Genomic DNA, 12,686 nt, shown 5'->3' on the forward strand with positions numbered 1-12,686 from the left:
ATTTCTTCACATCTGCGAGGCATTAATTTTGTTGGTTTGGAACCAAGATTTTGCCCGTTTACTAGTGTGCTTGTTGAAACACCCATTTCAAAGGCATGTCCTCTTCAGCATAAGGCAACATGACCTCTTCAAGTATTTTGACATATCCAAACTGATCCATACCTGGTATGCGATATATAGGCCCAACACCATAGTAGGAGAAACATGCCTATATCATGATGCTTGCACCACCATGCTTCACTGTGAACTGTGGCTTGAATTCAGAGTTTGTGGGTCATCTCACAAACTGTCTGCAGCCCCTGGACCCAAAAATAACAATTTTACTCTCATCAGTCCACAAAATATTCCTCCATTTCTCTTTAGGCCAGTTGATGTGTTCTTTGGCAAATTGTAACCTCTTCTGCACGTCTTTTATTTAACAGAGGGACTTCGCGGGGTATTCTTGCAAATAAATTAGCTTCACACAGGCGTCTTCTGTCACAGCACTTAGAGGTAACTTTCAAATAGAAAAGCATGTTCAACAGGTGCTGGCTTCATCCTTACATAGGGGACACCTGATTCACACCTGTGTTCCACAAAATTGATGAACTCACTGACTGAATGCCACACTATTATTGTGAACACCCCCTTTTCTTTCTTTTTTTTTACCAATAGCCCAATTTCATAGCCTTAAGAGTGTGCATATCATGAATGCTTGGTCTTGTTGGATTTGTGAGAATCTACTGGTACCTTGTTTCCCATGTAACAATAAGAAATATACTCAAAACCTGGATTAATCTTTTTAGTCACATAGCACTATTATTCTGAACACTACTGTAACAATAAGAAAGTGTGAGAGGAACAGATGGTGTCTTACCTGTATTCTCCAGAGGTCTGGTTAGATTCTCACAATCAGAAGAACCAACTCTGACTTAAAAAAAAAAACACGACCACAGCTATATGAGGAAAAGATTTGTCTCATCTGCAGAGATATTTCTAAATCTTTGCGTAATTATCTGCCTGATTGTCTAATACAAGCTTGGGCTGATGTTTTATAGGCTCGTACCAGGGACCACGAAGAGGACAGAATTATTAAACATATATATATCAAGCACAGCTTGGTGTAACCGTGGTATCATCTACAGGGCTATTGTTTGCAGAAGTTATACAGTCAACTTTTGGGTGAAAACTCGAGAATATATTGACAGTGACTTTGTCATTACATTAATTCAGTTGTGGCTTCTTCTGGGTCAAACCACCCCTTGTATACTATGTATTGTTAAGTAGGTCATGTTAGCCATTACGCTCTCAATAACTGACATTTTTTTTCAATAACGTTCAGACAACTAATGAAAATTAACCTAAATTAAGAAAAACTATACTAGTTTCAAATATAGCACCAAGACAGTGGACTACTTGGAAACAATATTTGTTCTAAGCCTTGACGTGATGAGGTATTGGCTGCTGGTGGATGTTGGCCTGATGGTTTCTACTTGACTAGTTGGGTGCTAGCTACTCATTCTGACTAGTTGTCCTAGCCCTGCTTTATAAACACCCCACTCCAACCACTACCACCAAATGGACAAAGGTGCACTTACGGCTTCACTATCACTGTTTGTCGAAGAACTTTGTGCCAGTGAGAAGAGACAACAACAAAAAGCTTCATCCTCATCCAGATGGCACAAACTAACAGTTAAACTCATATCGTAAACAAAGAAATGACTTGTGGAACAACACAAGAACTGTGCTACATCTGTAAACAAGCGCGTTTTGCTGAATACAAAAACTAATCTCCAAAAGCCAAATTCATGACCAAAATATAAAAACAAGCCAAATAAAGATTTGGATTATGTGCATTTTGAATAGGACACAGATGATCAAACTAATTACTGGTAAACACGCACAAAGAACATGGACTACTGGACAATTTATTCCAAATAAACTAAATGACATTTTATCAAAAGTTATTTTAATTGAACATAAAGACAGGTTTCTAATGATGTCTTCACACAGGACAAAAACAAAAAAAGGAGCTAAATCTGCAGAGAACAAGCAAGGGTGGGAGGAGGAGGACAGAGAGACGCCGGGGCTGACAGGGCTGGATGGAAAGGAGGAGGAGGAGGTTCAAAGTAAAAGGACAAGCATCTCCTCTCTGTTCTGTCCATTCTTCATCTGCAGCTGTGGTGACGACTAACCACAGGGAGATGGAAGAGAATGAAGACTGATGGAGAGATGCAGTGACGGGACACATCAATCACTTCTCGATTTCCCGGCTTTGTGTTCAGCTCCTCCCTCCCCTTTTTCATCTTGCAGGGGGTGGGAGCAAGCGGCAACTGATCATTCCATGACCTCCTGGTTCTCCTGGTCTGCGCCGATGTCCTCGCTGACCTCTTTGCCCTCCTTGCTCCGCTTGCTCTTCTTGTGTTTGTGCCTCCGGTGGCTGTCCCCCTCCTCGCTGTCGTGTCTCCTCCTGCTGCTGCTGCTAACGGAGGGACGACAAGGTGAGGAGGAGAGGGTGGGGCCAAAGATAAAGATCAAAAAGATAGGGAAGAAATACAATGAGGGTGAGAGAAGGGCAAAAGTGATAAAGAAGGATAAGAAGATAAGATCAATAGTCGGGAAAAACCAAATAGAATGACAGACGAAGAGTATTACAACGTTAAAGGAGGGGAGGAGGGAGACGCAACAAGGTAAAGAGACACAAGGAGGTTTAACACAGTTAATCAACCAGCCATCAGTCCCGCTCACACCAGCAATTTGCAATGCAAATTTCATTCACGTGTCCTCCACAGCCACCATCAGCATCCGAGTTCAGCAGCTGCCACGGTGTGATCACTGTGGAGCTACTCGTTATACAAAAATATCTCCTATAACTTATTGTTGCAAAGTCACGACCTGCGTAGCAGCCTAACATTACCTATTAAATACATCCATATAACCACAATGCATCAGTTGCTCCTCAGCAATCTCATTTAGAAGTAGCTACATACTAGCATACATGCATAGCCATGCTAGCTATCTTATGTAATGTAGCAATGGCTCTAAGCTACTAATAAATTAACAATTAGAAGTGCACTCAGGGAGGTCAAGGTGAACAGGACTCCATTTATATCGCTTACCATTTTTCTTTTAGCAGTCTTTTTCTGATAAAAGGATGTGAATGAAGATCAGCACCTCTAAATCAGAGGCCGTAGCTCCCAGCAGAAAACTGATGGATTGCTTACTCTGGGGGTCGTGCTACTGGTCAATCTTCATTCCTACTCTCACCTATGGTCATGAGGGTTGGGTCATGACAGAAAGAAGTACATCACAGGTACCAGCAGCTGAAATAGATTTCTGCAGGAGGGTGGCTGGTGTCTCCCATAGAGATAAGCTGAGAAGCACGGCCATCCGTGAGGAGCTTCGAGTAAAGCTGCTGCTCCATCGCTTTGAAAGGAGTCCGCTGAGGTGGTTTGAGCATCTGGTAAGGATGTCTCCTGGACGCCTCCCTAGGGAGGTGTTCCAGGTACGTCCATCTGGGAGAAGACCCCAGGAACGTCCCAGGACAAGGTGGAGAGATTATGTCTCCACACTGGCCTGGGAACAACTTCGGATCCCCCAGTGAGAGGTGGTTAATGTGTCCCAGGAAAGGGAAGTTTGGGGTGATTGCCCCTATGACCCAATCCTGGATAAGCAGTTTAAGATGAGTCTTTTTCAATGCTTAAAGATTGTTTTTTGATCTCTTATACATCATTTTTAGAGTCCTAGTACTGACCTTTGATCCTAAAATTTGTCCCTAATCACTGGTCTTTGATCCTGACCACAGAACCTGATTAGTGGAACTTTGGTCCTGATCGCTCACCTTTGATAGTGACCACAGGACTTGGAACACTGACGCTGTGATGCTGATCTTTGATACTTGAAAATTACCAGGAATACTTTTCTTTTATCTTTGCTTGCCTGTTTTCTTTTGATCCTGATAAGAGCACTAATCCTGATTACAAGCTCAACGCAAATCAGAATCTGATAGTTTCAAGATCCACTCCTTAATCTGAATCCACACAGAAACATAACTGAAGACTTACTTGACCCAAGAACCTACTTCTACACTAAATGACACTGAAATCCGTTCGTCATATTTTAAATATATCCAGCTGACAAATCACACAGACAGACAAATGAAGAAGAAAAAAAAACTGGCAGGTAATTACTGTTAAGGGAAACTATTTGTACTCTCTCACCTTGCAAGAGACTCTAAAGTATTATATAAATCTGTTTTTTTGGAAATTTTCATACTAAGGTGTATTAATTACTATTTATTTTTACTATGTTTTTTTTTTTTTTTTTACTTTAAATACAGCTGGTTAATATGATAGCTGCCTCGGTTTTTTGACAGCATCAGCAATAATTAACTGACATTCACTCCAAAAATTCGCTGTCAAACAGCTAGTGTGAGCGGCTGGTAAAGCAGTTTATTTACCTGCGAGAGGACTTGTGGCGTCCCTCGTCTTTCTCCCGGTGCCGCCTCTCTCTGTGCCTTTCCTCTTTTTCTCGACTCGTCCGATGCCGTTCGCTGTAACTACGATCTGAGTAGTCACGGTAACGATATCGCTCCTCATCACTGTGACGTTAACAAGAGAAACAGCAATTTTATAAAGTTAGAACAAAAACTACATTATCACTTGTATATGAATTTGTATCCAGGAAGATAATATTTACTTCACCGTCTGCATCTGAGGTTTATTTGGGATAATCTGATATATGAGCTGAGTCACAGTTAACATTACGTCAAAGCACAAACAACGTCAAAGATTAAAATAAACAGCGGCATTCAAAACATAAAACATGCCCGCTGTTGGTGGTCGTTGTTGGTTTAAATCACATCTGGTGACATCAGCGTCAGACTCGGCCACTGCATCGTCTTCCTCACCTGGCGTAACTCATTGTTGACGGGCTGTGCTCTCGCTCCCGTTCGTGTGTCCTCTCTCTGCCTCTGTCTCGGTCTCTGTCTCTTTCTTTGTCCCTCTTGTCATCTCTACGGGGATAGTAGTCCCAGGGTTTAGCGCTCTCCATCAAGGGGGGCCAAGGAGGGGGCACTCCCCCCGACACGGGTGGAGGGTATGAACCTACAGAAGTGAGAAGACACCACGTTAGCCGTTACTTCCCCCCCTTTTCTAATATTTTGTAACCACATTAGTGTGTTCACAGGTCACTGCGAGTATTTGACACAAACACTTTGTGGTAATAGTTCTACCAACAGTAACTCCAGTGAAGTGTTGTGCCGTGCAAAAATTAAGCATCTAATCTGGAAAAAACATCATACGTGGCGCCCTTGAAAGGATCTTGTGATGACTCAGACTCATTTATTATTGACGAAATGAGAACAGGTTGTGGCGTTAGCTGGACTTGTGTGGTTGCAAACCATGTAATGTGTCTGAGCGCCGTACCTTGAGTGAATGGGTATGGAGGGATGGAGCGGCCATCATAACCTCCAGTGTGACCACTGACGGAAGAGAAAGAAAACACCACATTACGCTGTGTGCAACAACACTTACAACCAGACGGACAAACATACTCTGATTAGAAAATCTGTTAAAGACAGACCACGTTTGCATGTTTAAGGTGATTTATTGGTGATTAACAGGACAATGTCTTACCCAGACATAAAACAAAAGCAACAACCGTCCACTGACTTTTAAATAAAAAAAAAAAGGTTTTAATCCCATCATAAATTGACTGAACGAATTGTTGCTAAATGTACAAATATTAAAACTAAATTAGTGTTTCTCATCTGCTCATGATTCATTTAAATAAGTAATATTTCTCAACAAACTCACTATCTTGTGTGTGTGTGTTGGGAAGGGGGGGAGGTAGAGTTGACATATGACATATAATGATGCAGATTTGTCTTTGCTAACACAAACTCTTAAATTATTCATGCAGGTGATGACTATCAGAGTTATTAGTGCCATTAAGCTTTAGGTTACAATCTGTGGTTCTGGTTGAGTATTATGTTTACATGTGAGTACAAGGCCTTGCAGTGGAGTTACAATTTAACAAAAGATTTAAATTTATAAGGCTGGACCTGGATTTTCAGATGGTAGTTGGATATACTCAAAGGCCAGCTAAAAAAAATGCATTGTGTCAGAACATTTGTATAGGCCTACTTTATAAGTTTTAATGTCTCAATAAAAAAATAGCTATAATTACATCTGCTAATGACCTGCTTAATATATAAATAAACAACAATGTTGGATCACAGGTCATGTCAAGATTCTTAATTTTTTTTTTCTACTGTGAAGAATCACACAGTCAGCCAGAGATAACGTTAACTGATCGTAAAGACGTCTCGGTATGGCAAAAACCAACAACAATCATCTCTTATTATTATAAGAGACTATAATATATTATAATATCATTATATTATTAATATTAATTTTTGTTTAAAAGCAGGAAGTTCAAAAGCCATTCACTTTTTCACTGCAAGCCAACAACCAACATTATCACACAGCCTCGTAACTTCCACCACAGCGACATTCTAAACACGTAGATAGTGGAGATTAGCTACAACCACAATTTACAACAGTTTTGGGTGTGCCTGATAGCGTTGACCTGATCTGAAAATAAGAAAATGCCCCATTTTTTTATTTGTTTACTGACAGGTCAAGCCGTTCAGTATAGTTCATCTGCTACTTGGATGAAAAATGTGACATTAAATAGATGTTAAATTGTCTGATCAATGCAGTTAGTGTTTCAGAACAAGTATAGTTCAAGAGATGATTCCTTGAGACATCCTCTTGTTGCAAGTGTATAACATTCATGATATTTCAATCCAACTCATTTTTGCTCCTGTTGCACAATCACATTGAAACATTATTACCTAACCAGGTTTGTTACCTGTCAATGGTGGAGATCATAGGAGGGGGAGCACTCGGTGGAGGAGGAAAACCAGGGGGAGGGATAGTAATGGGCAATCCTAAAAAGGCACACAAGTATAAAAGAGTAATAAACCAAGTCTGACAACAACAAAACCAGTAAATACAGAGGAGGAGGAAAAAGTTGCATAGACTTGTGTAGCTTACGAGGCGGGGGGATAAGTGGAGGCGCAGTGCTAACATTGGGTGGCGGTGGGAGGAATGGAGGCGGCGGCATGCTGGGTGGAAGAGGCCCAGGTGGGAAGAAGGTGGGCATCTTGGCGGAAGTGGTCTCAGCCTCTGAGGTGGTGTGTTCAGAGATCACCTACACAAAAATGGACAGGAGAGGGTGGTGATGAAAAACCGAGGTCCTGGATGATAACGGACATGTTGGGGTTGTTTCGCTTGTGGCACCACCTTGGAAGGTGCTGTCACAAAACTGATAGGCAGAAATCAAACTTAGGTGCTATCACATTCTCAAGATGACAACATACACTCAACAAAAATATAAACACAACACTTTTGGTTTTGCTCCCATTTTGTATGAGATGAACTCAAAGATCTAAAACTTTTTCCACATACACAATATCACCATTTCCCTTAAATATTGTTCACAAACCAGTCTAAATCTGTGATAGTGAGCACTTCTCCTTTGCTGAGATAATCCATCCCACCTCACAGGTGTGCCATATCAAGATGCTGATTAGACACCATGATTAGTGCACAGGTGTGCCTTAGACTGCTCACAATAAAAGGCCACTCTGAAAGGTGCAGTTTTATCACACAGCACAATGCCACAGATGTCGCAAGATTTGAGGGAGCATGCAATTGGCATGCTGACAGCAGGAATGTCAACCAGAGCTGTTGCTCGTGTATTGAATGTTCATTTCTCTACCATAAGCCGTCTCCAAAGGCGTTTCAGAGAATTTGGCAGTACATCCAACCAGCCTCACAACCGCAGACCACGTGTAACCACACCAGCCCAGGACCTCCACATCCAGCATGTTCACCTCCAAGATTGTCTGAGACCAGCCACTTGGACAGCTGCTGAAACAATCGGTTTGCATAACCAAAGAATTTCTGCACAAACTGTCAGAAACCATCTCAGGGAAGCTCATCTGCATGCTCGTTGTCCTCATCGGGGTCTCGACCTGACTCCAGTTCGTCGTCGTAACCGACTTGAGTGGGCAAATGCTCACATTCGCTGGCGTTTGGCACATTGGAGAGGTGTTCTCTTCACGGATGAATCCCGGTTCATGGCAGATGGCAGACAGTGTGTGTGGCGTCGTGTGGGTGAGCGGTTTTCTGATGTCAATGTTGTGGATCGAGTGGCCCATGGTGGCGGTGGGGTTATGGTATGGGCAGGCGTCTGTTATGGACGAAGAACACAGGTGCATTTTATTGATGGCATTTTGAATGCACAGAGATACCGTGACGAGATCCTGAGGCCCATTGTTGTGCCATACATCCAAGAACATCACCTCATGTTGCAGCAGGATAATGCACGGCCCCATGTTGCAAGGATCTGTACACAATTCTTGGAAGCTGAAAATGTCCCAGTTCTTGCATGGCCGGCATACTCACCGGACATGTCACCCATTGAGCATGTTTGGGATGCTCTGGACCGGCGTATACGACAGCGTGTACCAGTTCCTGCCAATATCCAGCAACTTCGCACAGCCATTGAAGAGGAGTGGACCAACATTCCACAGGCCACAATTGACAACCTGATCAACTCTATGCGAAGGAGATGTGTTGCACTGCATGGGGCAAATGGTGGTCACACCAGATACTGACTGGTATCCCCCCCCAATAAAACAAAACTGCACCTTTCAGAGTGGCCTTTTATTGTGGACAGTCTAAGGCACACCTGTGCACTAACCATGGTGTCTAATCAGCATCTTGGTATGGCACACCTGTGAGGTGGGATGGATTATCTCAGCAAAGGAGAAGTGCTCACTATAACAGATTTAGACTGGTTTGTGAACAATATTTGAGGGAAATGGTGATATCGTGTATGTGGAAAAAGTTTTAGATCTTTGAGTTCATCTCATACAAAATGGGAGCAAAACCAAAAGTGTTGCGTTTATATTTTTGTTGAGTGTATTAGAATCACACCAGTTTGGACCCTGATGTGGTTTAAAATGTGTCAGTGCGCATGTCTGGAAGTAGCCCTTGCGCAATGCATCATGGGATAGCATGCATGCCTACAGCCAGGATTTATGGATTTAAACAAAAAGGGATGCAGTACTTTTAAACCAATTTTGGACCCAGAAGCTGGAGCTGTTATTAAGGCAACATCTGAGGCAGCAACAGTAGCAGAACTAAAAAGGTGGTTAAAGTCCAGAATTTGCAAGTTTAAAAAGCAAGAAAAAAGGTCTGACAGAGAGGCAGATTCAGACTAACTTGCTTCTATGAGTTACTACCTTGTGAGTGATGGGGTAAAGTGCACATATTTAGGGGTTGTATATCAAATGCTCATAAAATACTTAATATTTGAATATTATGCTGATTTTCTACAGAGCAACAATTGAGTCCATGTTACGGTATGGTATTACTAGCTGGTTTTGTAATTTAACAGTTAAATCAAAAACTCAAATATTAAATCTGATTAAGATAGCTGGCAAAATATTTCGTAGAAGTACTCATAGAAGGTCACGTTTATTCTTGAGATTGCTACTGAAACATTCAGAGACACAAGTAATTTCGGTATCCTGAGCCTTTTGTTTACTTTATGACAGTGAGTCTGTGACAGGCACACACTTCCCACAATCCCATGCATGACCAAAATGCAATGTGGCGGGTATGCAATCCCCCACACTGATCATTGTTTTGCCAGCTCCAGTTGGGAATGAAGCTAATATGCAGAACCGCACAATCGCACATAACTGGTACTCATGGTGTTTGTGCGTGCTAAGAATAAATGATGTGCAGCAGAAAACACAAGGGAAGCTCTTAATAAAAGCAAAGCAATGACAGATTGCAGAAGAAGTCTTTCCCTCTGCTGTGCATGAATGATTTTTAGCACACACAAACGAGTATTAGTTATGTGCACTCCTGCTAATATGCATGTTTTCATGGTGGAATCAAACTAGAGTCCACGGCCAAAAGGATTCACTTCCAATACAAATACTTATCAGCCGATCTCCACTACAGATCTCACAATGCATCTTTTTAAACAGTATAGCTAGCTGAACTGTTTGGAAACACTTAAGTTGTCAGCTATAAGTGGAGTCCTACATGACATCATTTTCCCTCGATTCGCACAAATGTCCCACAATGTGTCATGGCAATGCTTTGATATTCAGTCACACTGTCACTGTACAGACACCACATCACCAAATTTGCACTAAAATGTTAAACAGGCATTACAGCAACTGGTGATAGTTACAGGATTTAAAAATGGGTTAATGTGGTAACTCAGGTCTTCTGTATGCAGACAGGAAAAACAACACAATCTGTAAACCTCTTTATCACTTGATCTGACGACATCAGCTGTGTATGGCTCCTTTTTCCTTTTCTGATTTTGCTCATGGCAACTACGCACATCATTGCACGGTGACTCATTAAACATCAGCTGGTAAACACTGTTAACACCAAACACCATGTAATTAATACGTAACCAGCAGTGCTCCGCCCCACCCCCCATTTGTCACAATGAATCCATTTCTGACGTGCTGCACTGTTTCAAAACTACTTTCTGAGAAATGCCGCAGGCACTGCTTCATTTGTAGTAAGACAGCCTTTACATCCCTGTTTTTTTGGGTCACACTGCTGCACAGCTTCATATGATTTTAATGTTGATCATTTTCAGACGTGCACCGCTATCTGCAGGTTTACACCATGTTTCTTTCAGTAGGGCAGTGCATCCCTATCTGAAACGAGCACTTTTGAATCAACATACCTGGATATTGTTTCCCTCGAGGTTGTGTCTGCGTCGGCCTTCAACCCTGCTGATTGTAGCAGTCTGACCACCAATCACGTCTATGGTACTACTTGGTTTCCTGCAAAAATAAGGAATCAAAACACTCTAAGACATTCATGGGGATATTTTATTATGTGCATCATAATTCCCCACATATAGAAAATACAAGATTTGCTGAGCAAAATCTGAAGTCTGATCATTGATTTCTGTAGTTCAAACTGAGTGCTATCATTATGAAATTATTTCTTTATTTTGTTTGTGTAATCGAAAATGTATGTGATTATTTTAATTAGGGATGTCCCGATCATGTTTTTTTGGCCCCGATCCGATTCCGATTCATCTGATTTTGAGTATCTGCCGATACAGAGTCCCGATCCGATACTTTAAAAAACTGAATGAACAATGAACAAATGCTAAATATATAATATTTTCATTTTAATCACCTTATTTTATTATTTATCACTTAAACAGTGTAATTCTCCTTGAGGTAGCTTGAACAATCAAGTAATAATCTACCAAACTTAAAAAAAAAATGTACAAGATTCCATGTTATTTTATTTGTCTAAAAATAAATGTCCAAGGTTCCTTATGTTAAACAAGAAATTATCTAGTCGGAAATAACAGGTCGTTTTAATTTATAGATAAAAGGTTTTTAAAGAACCATTTATTGATTTAGCTATTTTAATTACAAGTGTTCTAAACTTTTTTAAACAATCAGAAATTTTGAGGTAACAAACAACAACAAAAAACATTTCCAAGGATTTTTCTTCAGACAAGTGGTTTCTGCACTGATCTGTGGTTCAAATCCCCGCCTGACTGGAAAATTACTAAGGGCCCCTGGGCAAGGTCTTTAATCCCCTATTGCTTCTGGTGTGTAGTGAATGCCTTGTATGGCAGCACCCTGACATCGGGGTGAATGTGAGGCATAATTGTAAAGCGCTTTGAGCATCTGATGCAGATGGAAAAGTGCTATATAAATGCAGTCCATTTACCATTTATACAGATCAGTGGTTTCTGCCACTAGTCTTCTGTGTTTTGGCCGACGCGTCGTTCCTATTGGACAGCACGAAGCTACGTCACAGCTCAGTGTGTCAAAAGTTCAAAAGTCAACTTTAAAAGTAAAAGGTAAAAAAAAAAACAAAAAAACAACTTACATTTGCGCCCTGACAGTCCTCCTCTCTGATGCTTTATCAGTGTTCAACAAGTTCAGAGCAGCGCAGCGAACGTGAATGAAGACGGAAGCTCTTTAAGACGTGCTCCTAAATGTGATGAGTGTGCACGTCGCTCGTGCGCACACCATCTCTCGCTCCGTTTTGCAGACTAACAATCACAGGACAATTTGTTTTTTTTTCTTTTTGTTAATCAGATGACAGATCGTTGTCCTGAGGACTTGGTCAGCACCGGGTTCTGCTGCACACGGAAGGATGACTGAGCAAGAGTTTTGGTGGGAAAGTGTCCATCATCCTCTTGTCATTCCATCGAGGCGTCAGGCTGAGCACGTAAACACACCAACAGCAGTTCTGCGAAAGAAACTTTGCGCGCGTACCTCCCCCCACCTCTGTCCGGTTGAACTTATGTTTCTTCTTTTGTTCAATTAAAAAAAAACAAAGATTGGGTTGAACCGCGTCAGCCTGCCGACAAGGGACAATCCACGCTCCCGTCAGAAGCGTCACGTCAAAAGCCGAGCTAAAGCGACGCTTCTGACGCCTCTAAACAGCAATGCGTATCACGCCTCTGACGCTTCCGACGCGTGAAAGGCCCATTAATCTGCAATAATGAGCCTGAAATAGCACTGATCAAAATAATGAGGATAAAATCTATATTGGATTCCTGATCGGGATGCAACGTCCGATTTCGATCAAGTCTGAAACCACATGATCGGGCCCGAT

General features: G+C 41.6%; 1 protein-coding gene across 2 annotated transcripts in view; it reads right to left on the bottom strand.

Moving 5' to 3' along the window:
• Positions 1-1,891: 1,891 nt before the first annotated feature.
• Positions 1,892-12,686, bottom strand: part of fip1l1b (FIP1 like 1b (S. cerevisiae)) — a 30,146-nt gene continuing 19,351 nt past the window's right edge. The window contains exons 9-15 of one of the 2 annotated variants that reach the window (XM_034188426.1): positions 10,777-10,876; positions 7,041-7,197; positions 6,856-6,934; positions 5,406-5,461; positions 4,889-5,084; positions 4,439-4,579; positions 1,892-2,458 (exon numbers count right to left, since the gene is read on the bottom strand). In XM_034188426.1, the coding sequence (XP_034044317.1) occupies positions 2,317-2,458; positions 4,439-4,579; positions 4,889-5,084; positions 5,406-5,461; positions 6,856-6,934; positions 7,041-7,197; positions 10,777-10,876 (871 nt within the window). In that variant the 3' untranslated portion in view covers positions 1,892-2,316. Of the gene's footprint in view, positions 2,462-4,438; positions 4,580-4,888; positions 5,085-5,405; positions 5,462-6,855; positions 6,935-7,040; positions 7,198-10,776; positions 10,877-12,686 lie in introns of both variants that reach the window. The other variant, XM_034188425.1, reaches the window with a different exon arrangement.

The sequence above is a fragment of the Thalassophryne amazonica genome, chromosome 15 (genome assembly GCF_902500255.1).
Source record: "Thalassophryne amazonica chromosome 15, fThaAma1.1, whole genome shotgun sequence".
NCBI classification, from domain to species: domain Eukaryota; kingdom Metazoa; phylum Chordata; class Actinopteri; order Batrachoidiformes; family Batrachoididae; genus Thalassophryne; species Thalassophryne amazonica.